The sequence below is a fragment of the Dicentrarchus labrax genome, unplaced genomic scaffold, assembly GCF_905237075.1.
Source record: "Dicentrarchus labrax unplaced genomic scaffold, dlabrax2021, whole genome shotgun sequence".
Classification (NCBI taxonomy): domain Eukaryota; kingdom Metazoa; phylum Chordata; class Actinopteri; family Moronidae; genus Dicentrarchus; species Dicentrarchus labrax.
The window spans coordinates 29,640,809-29,662,375 of record NW_026136718.1 but is presented as its reverse complement, the minus strand read 5'-3'; the positions used below and the strand labels follow the sequence as shown (position 1 = coordinate 29,662,375).

At 39.3% G+C, this 21,567-nt stretch overlaps 1 protein-coding gene across 16 annotated transcripts in view; it reads right to left on the bottom strand.

Annotated features, from left to right (window-relative positions):
* ptprfa (protein tyrosine phosphatase receptor type Fa) overlaps nucleotides 1–21,567 on the bottom strand; it is a 283,480-nt gene that overhangs the window by 167,148 nt on the left and 94,765 nt on the right. For all 16 annotated transcript variants that reach the window (XM_051377735.1, XM_051377747.1, XM_051377738.1 and 13 more), the window contains exon 5: nucleotides 2,083–2,271. In XM_051377735.1, coding sequence (XP_051233695.1) covers nucleotides 2,083–2,271 — 189 coding nt within the window. The remainder of the gene's footprint in view (nucleotides 1–2,082; nucleotides 2,272–21,567) is intronic.

Sequence of the window (21,567 nt, the reverse complement as noted above, 5' to 3'; positions counted from 1 at the left end):
TTGGTCTCATAACTCTCCCATGGACAAGCTTTGGTTGTAATTACTGGCAGACAAAGTTGAGTTTTGGAGCACCAGAGGAAGCCTTAAAGACAGAGGATTTCTTTTCTTTTCCAAAAGAGAGCAAAGGTCTCAAATTGAAAAACAAAGTTATTAGTATTTCTTAATGGATCAAAGTCATTTAATAGGACTAACTAATTCATGAGCAAATCTAATCACTTCACTCTATAATGAATTCTACTGAAACAAATAAACTGAATAATTGGGGAGTGCTGACGTTACACACCATGAATTTCATTATCCTTATGTGGCATAGGATAACAGCCACCTGTGCTTGGCTGCTGTGGGACTACATGTGACGATTAGGCACTATGAACCAAACTGAAACAAATTGCCATGCTGCTCAGTTAATAATACATGGCATGTTTGTCCTTACCTAAGGCCCTGATTGTGACTTGGGAAAATCCTCAGAGTGGACTTCAAAGCCAATGATATCCTAGAGCCTGTCTCTCAGCCTTTCCTCTCTGCCTGTGTTGAGATGAGAGCAGCCATAGGAGGGGCCCCAGGCCCTCAGCGATGGGAAATCTGCTCCTTACTCTTGCTGCAAGTGCTGGCAAGAAAGTTTGGTCCTGGATAGCCATTCCAACGTTGTCTAGGTGCTTGCATTTTTTGGCAAGAAACAAAAATTTCTATTTTCTTACAGAAAGTCAGAAAGAAGGCAGCTGATTGTACGGAGCTTGGTTATTCAGCCAGCAGCCATCTTCGCAGCAAGCTGCTGGGGCTGGATTCATGGAGAAAGATGCCCTATCTGCACCTCTGGATCCTAGCCACCTCCTCACAGAGCTGTTCACGTGGCTGCCTCTGCTTTAACATTCATCACTGTCTGTGTGTTGTTAAGCACTGTTGGCCCGCCAATATTCCCCACACAGGTGCTGTTCAGGTAATTAATGAAATCTATGATGTCCTGCTCAAAGTAGGAAACTTAGGTAGGTTATTTCCATCATGAGCTTAAGATAAACTTCAGATCTTACACTTTCTTCATATCATTGTTACTCTTCATGTAAGTGGCACAATTAATTTTTTGTACCAAGTGTAATTACAAATGTGTACACTTTTTGTGATTAAATATGGAATTATTACATTAAAAAAACATGGCAATTTGAAATCATATGCTGTAAACTATTTTTCAACATTAACCATGGTTCTCTTAGGGCTGGGTACAGTTTCACTAATGCTGATACTATGAGTTTTGTAAGTGGAAATGCTTTTTTTTTTTTTTACCTTACTTTGAAAAATATAAATAACTTGTTGATTAATTGATTCTGTTTAGAATTTTGATAATCAGTTGATTATTTAAGTCATTTATTAAGGGGAGATGCCAAACGTGTTGGTTCCAGCTTCTCAAATACTGACTCTAGTGTCATTTCTACACACGCAGGGCTCTGTGGTCAAATTAGCAAGAATAGCAATGCAGCGCCTAGGTAGACTTTCAAAATAAAGTCTGCGCATTGTGAAATGGTCACAGTTTGGTAAGGGTTAGGCACAAAAAAAATGGTTAGAATTAGAAAAAGATCTTGAAATACCATACCTTATGTGACCTATGCTTCTTAAAATAAATAGTTTACTTTTGGTTTTACATGAGACATGAACAGTGCAGGTCCATGAATTTTACCAAAAAACATTACTTACAACTCTAGCAGAAATGTTGATTAACAGCACCAACCCATTTTTTTTATTTTTTCACTTTTTTTTGCAAATGTTCAATGCGGTCTAAACACAAGCAGCAATATAATAAAATACAGTCTAAAAATGTCAAAACTAGACTAGACTAGAGACATTTGAATTGAAAGTGTTTGAAACTGTAAACTACAGAGACATTTTGGCTGGTATCATAAAAATACTGAGGTTTGATACCCAGCCCCAGTTACTGTAAATATAATGACTATCTTCCAGACAGAGCATATTTACATATGAGTGTTGTATTATGCATACTGTATACAGTAACAGTCATTGATGTGTGGCCTACCAGACCTGTTTTTGCTGAACAAAGAGCTGTGTGTGATCATGTTGAGATAAGTGCTTTACCTGAACGCAGCTGTTTTATGCGGCCGTTGCTGCTGCTGATGTCCACAGGCAGGAAGTCTTTGAACCAGTAGATCTCTGGGTCAGGGTTGCCGCTGGCTGCACACAGCATCGTAGCAGTACGCGTTCTCTCGACAACCTTCAGCTGGGGCCCCATGTCTATGGTGGGGAAACCATGAGGGATCTGGTCCTCTGTGACAAAGACAGACACAAACACACATTGGCACTGACAGCTGGATGTGATAAGTAGATAGTGACACTTCAGTCAACCACTGGATTGTGTGCTTGAGCCTAGACCCTGTAGTGAGATTTCCCTGCTTATCCAACAAACTTGAGCTTGTGAGGTCCCCCCATGAAATTCAAACATTGTAAAATCCAGCTCTAATGTAAATATTGCTGGGCCTCAGCATGACTAATCCTTCTATGGAATTTATCTTCATGCATCTGTGTGAACCACAGTGAGGGTGATGCAGAGAAAGGCCCCTACCATGCTCGCATAATCTGAAATGCTTAGTGTGGTCAAATGCCACTTCTGACAAATTATGGATGAAACATAATAAAATCTTGGGCTGAAAATCCCATTCCACACCTCTGTCCACACTGCTGGGGACAGACAGCACAACAGCCAGAGCTTTACACATGCTCCAACCGTCTCCCATACATTAAATGATTTATTTGGAACGGTCACATCCACCCAATAGTTGAGGGAACAGATTAATGCTACACGTATTAATATTAATAAAACTAATGGGGCTTTTACATCTGTAGAGGATTCACGTTAGAGGTATATTACATCTATAGGATATTATTTTATATTGTATTATATTGCCTATATTGTATTACTACATAATGGACAAAGAGCTCCACAGTCATTCTATCTCTCTCTCTCACACACACACACACACACACACACACACACATAATGTGGACAAGAGGAACAAGACCAGAGGTCGATCACTAACCAATCAACCCCAGATGATCAGAATAAACAGGTAAACTATGGGACACTAGAGCCAGGAAGTTCTGAGAAGGTACTTAGATACTAGGCGTTGCACATTAGTAGTAGTAATGCCATTTATGCTTCATCCTCCCAAAACATTGATGAATAAATTATTAAAATGTATTTTGCGTGCTGTAATAATTGTGTTTAAACTACTATTGTATAACTTTTACAATAAAGAAACCTGGAAAAAATAAAAGTATTTAAATCATACAATACAAAACACCAACATACTAACAAGCACTAAAAGTTGTCTATCAACCAGCAGTAACAAACTGCACAGGCAGCAGGAATGATATGGCAGCGAGTGTGAGAGCTAGTATCGGCAGCAGCGGTGAGTCAAGTTGAGAAGGCTTGAACAGTCTCAGCAGCGAGTGTATACAACTATGGTAAGCCCTGAGGGGAAAACATGACACAATCAGTCACCACTCACACAGCTTAAAGCAAGTTAAACATTGTCATTAACCTCTCCAAATAGTTTGAGATTGTAATGCTTCCATTTTGATTGCTGGTAGTTAATTTGATGACAAATTTAAAAAAGATAGTGGGTAGGAGAAGGCAAGAGCCTTTTTCATTGTCCTGCTTTCCTCAAGCAGTATATAGCAGTGCAGGCCCAATATATACAGGACCTGAAAAAGAATTGATACAAAAAGTTAATTTGTTCATTTTTTTGCCAGCACTACGGTACACCCTCGACCATTATCAGGAAACATCCATTGATGTGTTCTGCACAAATGTCAACAGCAGCCATATTTATGCAATATTTGTTTTGTTGGGATTCTTTCCACGAAGTTGTTGTCACCCAGTTCAACAGTTTGCCTTAAAACTTCCTTCTCAGAGTCATACCTGAGTCAAATCTATTCATATACATCTAATGGGATAAGTGGAAGACACTTTTTTCCAGTGGTATTAGTATTCCCAAAGTGGTCCTCCTCATAGCTTCAGCTCTTGTCTCATAATCATCAGATTCAGACATTTCAGCATCAAAAGTTATCTGTGCATGAACAGTTACAGTACCAAAGGAACAGCTTATAGTTAATTGAACATGGCTATTTATCCTCCTATTATTTGTGTGACCCTGAAATGCACATGGAATAAGGAGATGCACAGCTTGCAAACACTCAAACTGCTAAAATGATGCAAACTGCAACTTCAAACTGCCTGTTGCATATGTTCGAAAAATACTGCACGTGTGTTTGGGACAGAATCACATCTGTGCCTGAAGATTCTGTGACTGTGAAACAATCAAACAAAACAAAACAAAAACAAATAATTCAAACCTGTATTCCCATTTGTGCATTGTGATTTTAAAAATGAATCCGACTGTCAGTGTTGAGTAGATGTGATCCCTTAGAGCGCTGCAAAACAGCAGGCTGCTGCCAGATGTGATGAAATGACAGCTGAGGATAGGGATTTTATGATCTACACACAAAGGAGACTGAGACTCACATTTCTGACTCACTCCTAGAAATGACTGCAATCATTAGGAATGATAGCAATGATTACATGGCTACAAGGACATAATTAGCCTTTGCAATAACCATGGAGAATTCTGAGGAAAATGACTGCATTATATTTTATATTTACTCTATAATTTTTATTCACCAGACACTTGCCAACACATTGAGGGATTTTTTAAAATAAATTTTGTTTAATGAAGTCAGTTAGGTACTTTTAGTGGACAGAGCTTTCAGATCTCTGAAAACAGAGGGGGAGCTCCATTGGCTGCAAGTCTTAGAGCAGTGGTCACCAACCTGTTGATCATAATCAACTGGTAGATCTTTGACACTTTCCCCGCACCCCCCAAAATAAAAAAAAAAAAAAAAAAAAATTTTTGTTCTTATTTAATTTTTTTTTTAAAAAACCTCTCTCAGATCCAGCTGATGTATTTTCCCGGAAAGGTGTTTTAAAGTGAAATAAAAATGAATACAGGTATGTAACGTTCGCAAACGAAAATACGGCCCCCCGTAGCCCCCCCCGCGGGGGAAAAAAAAAATAACAGAAGGGGGGGCCAAAAAAAGAGGAAAAAAAAAAAAACCCCCCCCAAAAGGAAAAGAAAAATTTTATTAAAAAAAAAAAAAAAAGTATGATGGGCACCAAACAAAAAAAAAAAATAAAAAAAAAAAAAAAAAAGGGAAAAAAAAAAAAAAAAAAAAAAAAAAAAAAAAAAAAAAAAAAAAAAAAAAAAAAAAAAAAAAAGAAGAAATACAGGCCGCTATAGAAGCATCATTATGTGCTAGTCACCTTTTAGCTAAACACATAAGCCTTTTACAGATGGTGATTTATTTAAAAAGGCGATGGCCATTACTGCAGAAACTGTTTTCAACAGCTTCAAAACTCCCCCATTCATAAACCGGTGGCAATTAATACTGCCGGGCCCCAACAACAGCAGTGTGCGTGCTGGTTTTATAGCACTGTGTCGTAATGACACTGTAAGATATCGCTGCCTTTGTCATAATCTGATCCCATTGATATAGAACAGGGAGCAGACACATTCCAGCAAGAATTTGATTGACCAAGTAGAGTTGACATGGAGATGGTTTATTTGCAAAATAACAGAGCTGAAAGGCAGATTGAGGGACAGTGACTTTTGGGGACTTGTCAGCAGGGAGAAGTTTCCTCTGTGAGATGGTGTTTTCACAGATGAAAATTTATCAAATCAAAGTACAGGAGCCGCCTTACTGACAGACACCTCACAGACTGTCTGTAGCTATGAGCCAACTACAAAGCACTCACCGACAGTATTCAGTCACAGCCATCACACAGACTTGAGTAAGTAACATAAATGAAACAGTTTTGCCTTCTGACTGCATTGTGTAAATGATGCTACACTCTTTTTACAATTAATAACATCATTACCAGCAGAAAATCCTTGTATGACATATTGTCACAGATTGTGCTGCTTATTAATAGACTGACCACCAGTGAATTAGGACGATGATGGACAGAAAACTGTAAATAATAAATTATATTTCACCGTACTGCTGTGTATACTTAAATAAATACAAAAGAAAAGGCACATTATTATCAACCACATCATGAACAGCCCTTTTGGAAGAGCAGAATATGCTTTGGGGTAATATGTTTATCTGTGTTTATCAATATTTAAATGAAATCTCATCATATTTACAATAAGAACCACATGGTCACGGTCAGCGAATAACCGTGTTCAGAGTTAAAAGAAACCAAAACTGTTTTGTTGACACATCCATGCACTTTGACCTCCTCCCTCTGTGGATACCACACTACTTCCTCCTTTGCTACCATCATAATACACAATTACTACAGCCACTAGAGGGCATTGTTAAAACAACTGATTCTGTCACTTGTGGGGGGTTGACTTAAATCTCCTCTCCTTAAAAGGACACAAATTTCAGCATTCAGTGTGACAAGCTCCCCGTGCCACACTGGGACAGTCTCTAATAAAGAGCTTAGAATAGGCTATGAGGAGGGGAGGAAAGATCCTGTGGTGACAGATAAAAAATTAAACTCCAAGGAACAAAGAAGAGGTGACAGCCAGGTTGGCTGAAAGCCAGTGGAAGACTTCCAGTGTTGAAAAACAACCTCTTCTCTCCACACAGTAAGCAAATGAGACCAGTCATTTGTAATTGCTTCTGCTGTCATTAGAGTGCACAGGAGCAAAAACCAAAGGTGGCCACCTGTGCAGAGCTATTGTTAGGGAACTTTAGGGCACTGGGCTAACCAGAGGGGCACTCAAATCTCTCTCTGGTGAGACACAAAAAAGTGTCACATCAGGGCACAGATATTTACAGCCTGTCCACCCTGCAGCCGTCTGGCAAGAGATACAGTATCCACTGCTGTATGCTGGGTATATAGGTATGAGTGGTTCTATTTTATTTTTTTATTTAATTAGATTCTAGTTTCAATATTTGTATATATGTTCTATGTGCGTGTAGCATGAAGGGGCTACAGCTTACCTTTCATTGTACAACCCTGTGATGTAAAGTGACAAATAAATAAATCTTGACCTTGATAAAGACTTAAAACAACCTTTCCCAGAAGCCACTGGTGCTAAACCAACCAATTGTTGTAAACTGTGTTATGGTGTCTTTATCACTTTTAAAGTAATCCTTTCTTGTGTTGCCAACCTTAAGCTACTTGCCAGTGCATACTGTGATGGCCCTCTGGACTGTTTGGTTGAGCTTTGTTTTCTCTTCTCTTGCAGGCACATGTAATTGGTAGACAGGGCTGTCCAATCAATTTACATATAATTAATCTTAATCTATAGTTATACTATATTTTCAACTATGTTTATAGAAAGTATGTTGTTTTTGATCTTACAGTCTCTAGAGCATTATTAAACTGTTTGATGCTGATTAAGGTTAGTAAAAGTTTGGTTTAATACAAGAAAAGTCCACAGTGACTTGAACCAAGAGACATCATTCAATCAAAACCACAATTTTCCTCTAACCTTCACCAAAGTAGTTTTGTTGCCTAAGCATAACCACAGACAGGAGTCAAGATGTGAACCCTGGTCTCTGGTGTCAAAGTCCTGTGCTCTGTACACCCATTGCCCCCAGCCCCCTCCCTCTACAAATGGATACTGGACTTTCTGACCAACAGACCCCAGTATGTTAGATTTAAAAAAACACACCTCCTGAACCATCACCCAGAAGAGCGACGTCCCACAGGGCTGTGTGCTGAGTCCTCTACTCCCTCTTTATCTACCACTGCACGCCTGTACATGGTTCCCTCTCCATTTCAGGACCAGCTCAGAAGCAGCTTCTTCATATCAGCTGTGACCTTGTTGAGCTCCCACACTTACAGTCCTGATGTCTGCTGCTGCCTCGTAATCTTTTTATTTTATAAGACAAGAAGGACAACTTAGTAGGTGACAGTGGGCATTCCTGGAGAGCTCTTCACACCTTGTATCCACCCACAGCTGTGACCTCAGTTGAACTACAAAATATATACTTCCTTGATTTTTGTTACAAATAAATAAGAATGGAAAAAATGCCCATTAACTTCACCACTTCTCTTTCTGTGGTTGATTCCTCTTTTTGGTTAATCACCTGCAGTGCAGTGCCATCAGTGAGAAGCCTGGGGCAAGCAGCAACCAATAGCCCCAGGTGCTTGGCCAAGTGTAAAGGTGACAGAAAAAAATGACATCAACAGTGGTGCTCTGCAGAAAAAGGAAATGGGTCAATATCTGGAGTTCAATAAGACTCTAGAGGGTTTGCTTACATTAAACGACCCATACTTGATCTTGACAAACAAAATGTTTATGTCAACCAATTTATTGATGATTAAAACAAGACTTATTTCACTAAACATGTACTTTTGATTTCAAGGCTTAAACCAAGATTAAATCTAAAAAATTGCAGATAAAATTACAGAACTGACATCCATCTCTCACCTATCTCACAGAACAGATATGTTGCAATGTTATCAAATGCACATCACCCCTGGACCCCCTCCCAATTGACTATTCATTTCTCTTGCACAAAGTGTAAACTTCATAACCTGACTGCAACAGATGGTTTGGTACTTGGCAGGTAATTGAATGAACCATCCATCTATCACAGGGGAAATTTAACCTATAAGATCAGTGAACCATATAACGTAGTCAAACTCTTACTGAATGCTAGCAGCATCTACGCTAACCTCTTTAGCAGCCCAGATTTGTTGTTTAATGAACTATGTCTTCTCGCTGGGTCAAACCAGTGCACACCCCTGTAGCTGGCACTTCCTCAAAGAACACTGATTGGTCCGGTACCACTGTAACGGCCACAAACACAAAGACTGTATCCTGGCAAGATGGATTCTCACATGATACCATGATCTTACGAGTCCAGCTGCCTCACAAGGTTCTAATCTAAATCATACAAATCTCCCGATGTTTATATGCTCTGAATTTATTGACCAGTTATAATATTAATAATGATTGATCAAGGTCCCTAGTGTGAATATCAGCCAGCCGATTTGACAGATTCTCCCCGTCCATGGTATTTAAGCTAAATGTTACTAGTCAAAACACAATTTTTTATATATTCTTCCAGTTAAGCATATGATTTTGTATTGCAGTTTCAACTACAAGCAACAACCTGTGAGATCCAGTCAAGTCAAGAGTTGCTCATGTACTGTCTGCTGACTGAACTGCTGAGAATGTCAGTGACACAGCCTGGAAATCACAAATTGCTTTGCCGTTGTTTTAAAAGATGACTGAAAAAAACATCTTTCAGTCATCCCGAAACCCGATAACCTCTCTCGTCTCAGATGACGTGGTCCCGACTAATAACTACAGAGAACTGAATCTTCAACACACTCTGTGACAATAGAGCAAGACTGGTTACGCATGTAGGATTGAGTACCCCTCTGAAGACACCTGATATTCATGCTTGAGCTCTGTGAGTGTAGTAAATGGAAGGACTTCATAGACAAATGTAGCTGTTCCAAGGCTAATATATCCACACACTTGAGGGGACTCTAATCCTCTGTGACTCGGTCCGGAAAAAGAAACAGAGATGAAAGTAATGCTGAAACACAATGAGCGCAGTCATGTGCTGCAGCTGATTGGCTGTATGCAATGCCCACTCCTGTCAGCCTCTTTTGTTCAGATCTCTGGGAGGTGAAACAGTAACCCAACCCTCTTCTTGTCTCTTCAGGGAATATGTACCTTAACACACGTTACCACAACATGCTGCAGAAAACCAGGTTTCAGTGAATTGACAATATGATCATAAAAAATTTAATTACGGATCTTATAGTGCTCAACTACCAGCCTAAGAATCCCATGCAGGTTTGAAAATCTCTTTGAACTCTCAAAACATGCCATATATTTTTTAATACGACAGTCCATCCCTTTGTGTGATCTTAACAGCTTCACAAGCACCACCTCAGACAACCTCTAATATTCAGCTCAGCTCAGACGTCGTTGAGCACTTGAGTAATTCACTTTATTCAGCTGAAGAAGTGGCTTTTCTTCACACTCAAAAAGGAAGCGCTTTGCCCTAAAAGGTGTCTTATATCAAATCCATGGAGAGTTTATTGAGAAGGTAGACTGCTCCATTATTAGGTGAACTGCAATTTCAATTTACACTTTGAATTGAGTCAACGGTAAAGTGAATGGATCCAGAGGTGAGTCCCAGAGCTGTGTCTCTGTGAGTCTGCTAAGGGCTTCGCTGACAGCTGAGGCAGAACAGCTTCAATGTTAGCACAGCAGAGATACTAATATACTGGTACTGGATGCCAGGATCATACCAGGCTTAAATATTAATATATCTAACAAAAGCATGTCAGCAGTCAAAGTACAGAAGCTCACATTTAAAAAAAGTTAGATTTCTCCAGAACAGAAAAACATAGTACACCTGCGATATTAACACCCTTAAATTTGCCTAATGAGGCAATATTTTTATTTTTTTTTGTGAACAACTGTTTTATCGAAATTATGATTTCACATTAAAAGGTTGAACAGTGCAAACATTTTTAACATATCCCTCCCTCCCACCTCCCCTCTCGGCCTAGTGTCTTACAACCTACTGAGTGCCTTTATTCTGAACTGAGCAGGCCAGTTATACCCGAAGTGGTTCTCTTCCACGAGTCCAGTGTAGAACTTTTGGCTTTGTTCACCCGTGCTGTAGACAGTTCCAACATGACCACATCCTGAAAGTACTCCAGCCATTTCCTAGCGTACAGTTTGTGAGGGGGTAGCCAGCGTTGTACTATCAGTTTTTTGCCAGCCGTCAAGCCAGCCAACCAAACCTTGCGTTGTTTCTCATTCAGCCCCAAATGTGAATCGTCATTAAGCAAAAGGAGAGTTGGCTCCAGAGGTACAGGCTTATCAATCATATTAGATTAGTTACCTTCCTCCAAAAGCCATAAACCTCTGGGCAGTCCCATACCATATGCCTAAATGTTCCCGGTGTGTTCAGGGAGCACAAGTCACAGTTCAGGCTGGTTGACAACTTCATATGAAATCTAGAAAACTGGTGGTTGGGGTTCTTGGACGCGTGAAATGTGTTCTCCCAGACATTTTCCCAGTTTATGTCCTCCTCCGCAACAGACCATGCCTTGGCCAGGGGTAGCTCTTTCTGTGTGTGTGTGTTTGAAGTCATGAATACACAACTGATACGAGTCCTCTAGTGTTCGTTGTGGATAGCAAGTCTACGACAGGATGTGACTGCAGTTTAGAGTTTTATCATGTGTAACCTGACTAAATATCAAAATTGAGGGATAGTTAGTAGGAGCTCTAGTGCCTTCCGACAATTGTGTCTGCAGGTCACTCCCGCTCCCCCTAATGCGGTAATTGAATTCAATTCAATTCAATTTTATTTGTATAGTGCCAAATCATAACAGAAGTTATCTCGTGACACTTTTCAAAATAGAGCAGGTCTAGACCATACTCCTTATAAAATTATTTACAGAGACCCAACAGTTCCCACTATGAGCAAGCTCTTGGCGACGGCGGCAAGGAAAAAAACTTCTTTTTAAGAGGCAGAAACCTCGGACAGACCCCGGTTCTACCGATAGTCTAGGCCTATAGCAGCGTAACTATAGGAATGTCTTAAGCCTACTCTTAAATGTGGAGAGGGTGTCTGCCTCCCGAACCAAAACACGAAGAGGAGCTTGGTACCTAAAGGCTCTGGCTCCTGTTCTACTTTTAGAGATTATAGGAACCACAACTAGCCCTGCATTCAGAGAACGCAGTATTCTAGTGGGGTAATAGGGTACTATGAGCTCTTTAAGATATGAAGGGGCCTGACCATGAAGAGCTTAGTAGGTGAGGAGGAGAATTTTAAATTCTATTCTGAATTTTACAGGGAGCCAGTGCGGAGAAGCTAATACAGGAAAGAGATCATCTCTTTTCCTAGTTCCTTTAGTACTCCTGCTGCAGCGTTCTGAATTAATTGTAGTGTCTTAATGGACTTATTGGGGCAGCCTGATAATAAGGAATTGCAGTAATCCAGGCTAGAAGTAACAAATGCATGGATTAGTTTTTCTGCATCCGTCTGTGACAGGATGTGTGTAATTTTTGTAATATTGCGTAAATGAAAAAAGGCAGTCCTGGGGGTTTGCTTTATGTGGGAATTAAAGGACATGTCCTGATCAAAGATAACTCCAGGATTCCTGACAGTGGTGCTGGAGGCCAAGGTAATACCATCTAGAGTAACTATATCTTTAGACAGTGAGTCTTGGAGGTGTTTGGGGCCAAGTACAAGAATTTAAGTTTTTTAGCATCAGAAAATTGCAGCTCATCCAGGTTTTTATGTCCTTAAGACATGTTTGTAACTTTGATAACTTATTAATTTCATCTGGCTTGATCGACAGATATAACTGGTATCATCTGCATAACAGTGAAAGTAAATGGAGTGATTCCTAATAATATTGCCTAAGGGAAGCATGTAAGAAGTGAATAGAATTGGTCCAAGCAGAGAACCTTGTGGAACTCCATGACAAACTTTAGTGTTTATGGAGGATGCATCGTTAACGTGTTATGTTATATTACGTGTAATGTATTTCTTATGGCAGGTAAGGTTATCAAGTGACCGAAAAAGGTACTAAGTAACGTTTGTAAGCTGTTGGAAACGTAACCCTTGGTTTGGGTTTGCAAACAGAAGAAACTGGTCAAAACTTACAATAAAACAGAAAGTCTATGAAACACCTCTTAAAGTCCAACTGAAAATCAAAAGTAGTCCCCAGGCAACCTTTGTAGCTGTCATAGAGAACCGCACAGCATAGCAGCTATCACGTACAATAAAAAAAATGAAAGCGATGTATACCTACACGAGGTGAAAAATACCAAAACACCTTTAATTTACTTCTACAGCTTAGAGCAGACTGTCACTCTTACATACAAAAGAAAACAACTACAGGGAATACAGCGGTGCAATGTTATGTGTTTCCTTTCAGTCAGATTCCAAAACAAGTATTGTTCGTGTGCTTTTTGGAAAGCTTGTTCTTCTTGCCATGATTGCGATCGTCCTTACTGGAGTCAGTGTGTCCCACATTTCTACTGACTAAATGATTTATTTTTGATGACTAAAATATTATCATGATCAATAAACAACAATATGACAATACAAGAGTTCAATTTCAAGAGTTCAAGAAAACTACAGTGCAGTGCTGTGCAAGACATCAACACAACAAAATTCTATTCCCATAAAGTTTTAGTTTTAGTCAAGCTGCTCAAATATTTGCACACCATTCGTACCTGAATATTGCATAGTGTATATACTCATTTATAGTCTTATATTTTTTATTCTATTTTGTAATATTTTATTTTGTGGTATCTTGTTGTACCACTTCACTTCTGTACTCTTTCTTTTGCCCTTCATTCCCCTTTGCTGCTGTGTCAATTTTGAAATTCTCCTAAGGGGGATAAATAAAGGAACATCTTATCTTATCTTAACGTCATCTTAAGATGGGCAGTTAAAGGTGTAGCATCTATTACAACTCCCTTGCTTCACCCTCCCCTTCCAAGTGGCTGTAAAACGCATGAAAAACACACAGCCCTACTACTACACATACTACTATGTCTAGAGAAAGGGTTTTGGTTTGAAAACATTACTATTTTTATATTCAGGTGATTATACACTAATGAAAACATCCCTATTCCTATGAATATTATATTCCATTTCTGACAATAGATCTTTCTAAATGTTATACATAAGATGCACTTTTATGAATCCCCTATTTCACTTTTTTTTTAAATTTATACACACATAGGCTGAAATACACAATCATGCATATGCAGGGCTTGTGGGCATGCAAACATGGAGAGATGGGCTGCCTTGTAGCAGTGTCCAAAGCTGTTGTTTTGGGGTTAGGTGCCTTGCTCAAGGGCACATACTTCATACTATGGTCTGTGGGACTTGAACTGGCGACCTTCTGGTTCCCAAGCCAAGTCCCTACTGCCACCCCTACTGCATTCTTTGTACGTCCCCCAAAAGCAGACATTGAGGCTGAAGACATGATCTGACTTCACACACCTCCCTATGTAGCCACAAAAGGCTTAAATGCTACTTTTTCAAATATGACTGGACAATGTCCTTTAGATTTTAGGCCAAGAGGTTGGAGTCACTGCCTAACATGATGCACACAGGATTTAATGTTCACTTTCAGCAATTTACATATTCTGTGGTTTCTTGTCCAAATGGCTCACCCTGTATGTTAATGTGCATAAGACATAGAGCTTTGCACTTGTCATCACAATTCCTATAAATCTTGTTCTTATAAATAGCATATAACTGATCTGTAAGGCATTAGAAAATGATTTATCAACCCCTTATGAAGCCATTAGTTATGATTTATAAATCTATAAAGAGTTCCTTATTAGAAAGTGGTAATCATTCATCTATGACCTCTCTCAGCATCTGTTCCTCATCAGTAGGTGCTATAACATTTATAGAGCTTGTATCTTTCTGGAAAGTCTCTGGCAAAGGTTCCTATCCCATGTCTCCCATCCTCTTTGGGCTGTAATTGAAGAAAAGAAAGAGAAAGTGAGTTTTCAGCAGCCAGCTGGTACCACTGGTATTGATCATCCGCCTAATCAACCCCTTACAGGTGGATGATGGTCATTCTGTGCTGCGGGAGGGGAAAGATCTCACTTATTCCCTCTTTAAGTTGAGTTAATGTTTAATACACTGTTATGGGCAGTAAAAACTGCAGCCCGGATGCATCAGTGTAATGGTGTAAAGCGGCCAGTAGTTCAATAGACTTGTGCACACTGAGCCCATTGTTCAGCTGTGACAGGGTGTTTTGGCTGTAATGCAGTAGCCACAGCTCTATGAGCGCAGAGGGAAACCTGATCGGGCCTGATGGTGACAGGAGGGGGGTCACAGCAAAGACAGGGCGGGGTGGGGTTGAAGGTGTATACAGAAAATAGGTCTTCATACAAGTAGGCTGCATTTACTGGCCTGAGGGCTGCCAGGGACTTGCAATTGTGCAAACACACAAGGGAGAGGGTTTGTTCATTTGGAGACTATGTCTTGAGTTGAACTTACACAATAACAAAAAACCTTATCTAAAAACAAAGCTGTCTTGAGTACACTAAGCAGCACATATTAGAAGATACGTTTTTTTTTGTTGAAAGATTGATAAAATTGATAATAAATCGAGTATTCAGCTAGACCATGGTATAAAGCATGATAAGGACCAAGCACAAAAGACAATGTGTGTTCTGGCCAACAACACAGTGATACAGTTTAATGATAAACAAACTGCACACAGTTTTCAAAAAGCAAGTGACTGAGCTGCTCCTCTACTCTATTACACTGAACTGATGTGTTAACAAGAGCAGTACACTAGTTTATATTTAACATGTGCAGACTGCACTCTTAGATGCCGCTGTAGATTAAGAAGTAGAGTACTGTAAAAACCTCCACATCTTTATTACAGTAAAATAGTTAGTTTATATTGCATTGTGGGAATATTTTACTTTACATTTTAGTATAGGAATAATACAGTCTTAGTAGCTGAAGATTATATTATTATTATTAGTAGTAGTAGTAATAATAGTTATAATAACTATTATTACTATTAGCAGTAATATATCAATATGAATATAAATGGCTATATTACAGTACAATAGAATTAAATACAGCAGAAATAGACAAAATACAGAAAAAAATCCAGTAAAATAATATTTTATTTTGTGTTCCAAATTATTATGCATATACCGTTTTTGTTATTTTTTTCCCTAAATTGTCGATATAATTGGCAGTCAATAGGATATTTTATTCCTTAACAATTATATCGTAATCTGGATTTTATTAAACACAATTACCAATGATGACAATGGTATTTTTTTTGCAAAATAACTCAAAATGTAGTGTTACCAATTATTATGCAAAACAGAGTTTCAAAACAGTTTCTAAATGACTTTACTATGGAAAGCATGGTTCTTCTTTTTATACCATGACAGGAAATGTGCAGTCAGGAACTGCACATATTTTGCAGAGGTCTTTTTGACACCTTCAGGCACCTTAAAGGGGCCTACCAACTCACTTCCCATGATTCCAGTCCAAAACATCCCTCTACCACCTCCTTGCTGATGTCGCAGCCTTGTTGGGACATGGTGGCCATGCAGAACTTCATCCATCTGGACCATCCAGTGTAGCATGGCATACATCAGTGAATAAAACTGTTAGACAATTAGTCTTCATGTATTCCTGAGCCCTCTGCAATCACGTCTCCTTGTGGGCATTGTTTAAGGGTGGCCGGAATACAGCTTTATGCACATCAGCAAGCCTCTGGAGGATCCTGTGTCGAGAGGTTTTTGGTACTCCAGAGGCACCAACAGCTTCAAATACCTGTTTGCTACTCATCAGTGGCTTTTTCACAACTGCTCTCTTAATAGGATGAATTAGCCTTACAGAAACTTTCCTTAACACGCCTTTATCTGAACAAACTCGTCTGCGCTCTGAATCAGACACAAATCTTTTCACAGGACGATGAGCTCTCTTTATATTTCGTAAAATATCTTTTCACTGAAAAACAATTTCTTTAATTGAAATCATATTTGCATAATAATTTGGAACACAGTATATATACCATAAATTGTACAATGACACGTTGACATGCAGCGTGAAGAGCCGGGGATCAAACTGCCAACCTTCCGATTAGCGGACGACCCGCTCTACCTCTGAGCCACAGCTGCCCAAAGGACACAGAACTAAAAACAGTCTTGGTGAAGCTATGTGCAGTTTAACTAAACTGAACTGAATATTTAGAGGGACAAATAAGCCTTCTTTCAACTTTTGGAGGAATTGGATGATGTGTTAGGGCAATTATAAATATTGGGACAACAAATGTCCATATTCCTTATATTGGTGAGATGTAACCCCCATCCCCCAAATGTTCTGTGTATTTCAATCTCACCACTCTAATCACTCATTTCCAGCTATAGCAGGAAGCTGTTTTTAGGGCTTCCCCCAACTAAAGATTTTCCTAGTCAACTAGTAGTTGTTAATTAAAACCAATAGTTGAATAGTTATTTTATTGTTTTAATTATTTAAATATATATATTTTAACAGCGGCCTGTTAAAGGCTAAGAAAAAGCGGTAATGACTCTGAATGTGTCAGAACAACCAGCAAGGTGACTCAACATTTAGTTCATTTATTTCAACACAGTATATAGTCTCATTGTTTAAAACACGGAATACATTTCTTCCAGCTTCACTAAAACAAATACTGGTGCACTTACAATGGATGATGGATTACGTTAACAGTTAGTAACTTCATCGTCCTTGTCGAAGCCGCTTTAAATCAGCTGGCCTCTGTTTCAGTTGTGATTCAGTTGTTTCAGTTGTGCGATTCTTGGCAGAATTCCCTGATCTTATGCTAGTAGTGTTTAAAGTCCCCCTGTCCTTCGAGCTCCCAGTCCTGGTACAGCTAATAGGGCCGCTAACTAGCCAGTGGCAGCAGCTAGTACAGTTAGCATATTCAACAACATTAAGTGATTTCCTGTGTTACAAACCAAAAGATTTTTTTTTGCCTGATACTTTCGTCCTGGTGACAATGCCCAGCTCCCGAGCGGAATTTGACGTTTTTGTTTTTAAATCGGGTTTTAGGGGGCAGCCCTAGCTGTTATAAATTCAATTGAGTTTCTTTGTTTAGTGCCAAATCATAACAACTGTTATCTCAAGACACTTAGAGCAGGTCTAGACTGTACTCCTTAAAAAAACATAAAAAACAATGCTGTTATAAACTTCTAGTGGCAAGAAACTGGTCAGTATGCTTTGAGGAACTACTTGCAGCTACAACATGAGCTATGGGCGTGGTTTAACACTAGGTGGGCGTGGTTTAACACTAGGTGGGCGTGGTTTAACACTAGGTGTGTGTGACGATGTGTGAGAAGTGACTGTTTGCTCGAAAAACAACAATAGTGACTATTAAAGAGGTTAGCGTCAGTTCTAACTGTCTGGAAAAGTGTTGTTCTTTGCTGTTCTTTCAATTAGGAAATACTCTCAAACAAACCATCTGCCACAGTCAGGTTACTACAGTTACTGAGTAACCATTTAGCAACTTTCCTGCTGATGTTGGTGTAGTGAAAGATTGGGATGAGCCAGGGAAGGAGAATTCCCTTAATGAAGGATTGCAGTCTTGATGCAGACAGATGGGCCTCTCTGTAGCCCGACATGGCAGATGAGGATCTCTCACACTCAGGACTTTCCCAGACTGAATGTGGCTGCGGGGTAATACTTTGGACATGAAACAACTGTTCTCATGATGCAGGGAGATTCATTTCATTTGCTAGGAGCAGGTAACTTAATGTTGTCATGAAGTCAATGCAAGAGTTGTTATTTCTGTAAGTGGACTATACAGCTGAGTTGATCTCATCCAACATTTTTGAGCTAATTTTTCATGTATGTCGCTAGGTAGCCAGCTAGCTATAGGAAGATGACATTGACCAATCAAAGAGATGGTTTCTCCAACCATGGGAAACAGCCATCAAAGAGCACAATACCAGAAAATCTGAGATATGAGCTGTGATTCAGAGGTCTGGAATTAGACAAACACCTTGCCAGGGAAATTCAGCAAATTTGCACTGCTTCTTTGATGCTCTTTATCTACAGTCTGGAGAAGCTGAAATTGACAGACTCACCAAATAAAAACCTCGAAATGTGGGAGCAGAAATCAGATTTGTGTTCATGCATATTTGTATCTGTTTGCTATGAGTTTAGCTGTGAATCAACACAATATACAGCTGGACTTGTATGTTTCCTGAAAGGACTACAGGCGGAAATCCATCACAGAAAACTGGCTTACATCATGATAAGTCTTTATAATACAGGCAATAATTTTGCAAAAGAATTTTTAGTATCAGAGACTGCAGGCTTGGAATGTGGCTGTTAAGAGTGGATCCTTGCTGAAACATGTCAGTGAGCTAGGTATGGTGAAAAAAAGATCAAAACGTTGTGCAGAGATTTATCAGAGTATCACTTTACTTTTGGAATGAATTATTTATATTAAATAACTTGAATGAAGACATAAGTGCATGTTTGTAAATGTGTTCCCTCTCAGAAGCATGCTATAATTCATGTTGTTATATTGAAAGAATGTATTTCATTGGTCAGAGCACTTGTTATTTACTACAGCTCGGCTTTCTTGACCCCAAAGCTGCTTGAAAACAATTATCAGCTTTGGGAGCAGTTAGCCAATGTCAGCCTTGACACCCATTAGAGTCCAACCACCCACTGAGCAGTGCCACAACGTTTGCCTCAGGCCAATGGAACTCTCAGTAATGCCAACATTTCACCAGTGTGGAGTGGGCATACAGAGGGTGACCTGAGAAGCTTGGAACAAACCACAACATGCCTCTCTGAGCCTTATAATCTCCATCTCTATCCATCAATTTAATCAAGCACATGCCTGAATGTCTGTCTGGAGGAGCTTTGTGCTCTTAATAAGATCTTCTTGGCAAATTAAAAAAGCCAGAGAGCATCTCAGTGAGCAGAGGGGAAGGCAGGGGAGGCTGGGCAGGACGAGGCAAAGATCTTGGCAGGGCACTTAGAACATTTGCCCAGTGCAGCACCAATTAAAAGCAACAAGCATGTCCCACATGTGCTGTGTACCTTTCAAATGGGTAGACATTTAGTCCAGCAGGAAGGGGGAAAAACTCATGAGTGATGCTTTAGGAATGTCTGCTTATTCTGCTGTTGTTGTGCCCCCTGCACCGGCACAAAATAATGTTTATGAAAATCTTATGTAAAATAGAAAATAATAAATAAAAAGTTTTAGTCTTCAGAGTAGCTACTGGAAGCCGCCATTGATTCTAAAAGTTCCTATACTCGACTGGAATGAGGAACCCCGTTCTTTCAAAACATATTCCCACAGTTGATATTTTGAAGATGGTGGTGCAGAGTGTTGTCTAAAGACTTTAAACACTGTGTGATTGTGGCCTGTCCCAGACTATCATGACAGAAATGTGGTAAAACTGGGATCAATCCAGAAATGTGGTCTGAGATACGTCCACCGATTATAGCTTTGGTGAAGAAAGCCAGTCCCCATCAATCTGAAATTTAGGACCAAATTCTCACAATATGACTGCCGCTACAAGCCATGAAACCAACTAATCAGAATACTGAATAAAATGGAACATAACACACTGGGCATCACCCAACAGTCCCATAGACATATACAGTACAGATACCACGTTGGTGTGCATCTTATGTGCCATTTTAGAATGAAGTTAGAAAGAAAAATACCATGCAAGCACTATGGCCAGTGTGCTTTTTTGCTGCATTTTTAAGACATAACACAAAATCTGACATGCCTCAAAATTTAGATTGTACAATCTGAAAAAGACTGGACCAAGATTGGTTTTAGTTTCAAATCTGCCACAGCTGACCTGTGTTGAGTGCTTTCTCCTCAGGACTTCACTTGTTTTCATCAAGAGAAAATAGTTGCTGTTTTTGCATTTCTCATTTATCTCTGTCTGCCTCTGCTATTACACACATAAGAATGTAAACAAATAAAAAATATTGTACACATACATATAAGCCGTTATTAGGAGCTTTTTAAAGCAGAGCCTTTGAAGACCGATCTCTTGAGTGCCTCACTGGCCACAGCTTTACAGCACATCTGCATAATTACCAATCAAATCTTTGCATTTTTTATTGTGTGTAATAGAGACTAGTTAGTGTGGTGTGTCTTCCACAATGGTAGGTACTTCTGCAGTTCTGATGATGCATACTGGCAACTTAAAAGATGTGGAGTCCAAGCTGGTGGATAGGTGTTCATCAACATCCACAAACATGTTTCTCTACCCTTAACCATACTGTAGTCGCTTATGCAGATAACAGGGTTGTTCAAAATTGTTGTTCTGTCACTGTGATTGCCGCACTAGCAGCCACCCACTAAGAAAAGCACAAGGTGGTAACTCTTTCATTTGTTTGATTATCTTTAGGTTTAGAGCATAATTTTTCTTGCTATTTCTTTGATAATTCTGCTTTTTGATATTAGCATTACAGTATTATTTTTCCTAAGTTAATATAAAGCTGTGTTATATTGACATTATTTAAGGTTATTGTAGTTTGTTTAAATGTTATGTTTTAGTCTATTCCCCCTGTGCCTGATTAGCCACTATTTAAGTTTCCCGAACGTCTCAATTTGGGAGATTGGTTGGTTTAGTTTGTCAAAATTGTTGAGTTAATGTAGCCTAAGTTAAGTTCTACTTAGCTGATCACTTTTATGGGCCCACAACTTCATTGTATATTTTGTAAAATGGTTATTTTCAAATCTTTTGTAAATAAAATTACTTTTTTGTAAAAAAAATTACCTCTGACTCTGCATGCCTGCCAGCCCGGTCTCTTACAGTCATTAGGATTGGGAAAGGACAAACAAATGGTAATGCGAGTGTAAAGGCACAACAAGTTGCAATTGGAGTGCGATTGAATCAGACCAGAACAAATCTGGAGGTAGCTTGGTTTGCATCGTGATCAGAAACCCCTTCAACTACTGTGGCTGATGCAAACAAAATGTCCAAATTCCTCAATATGAAGCAAGTTAGGTTAACTAGTTAAAGG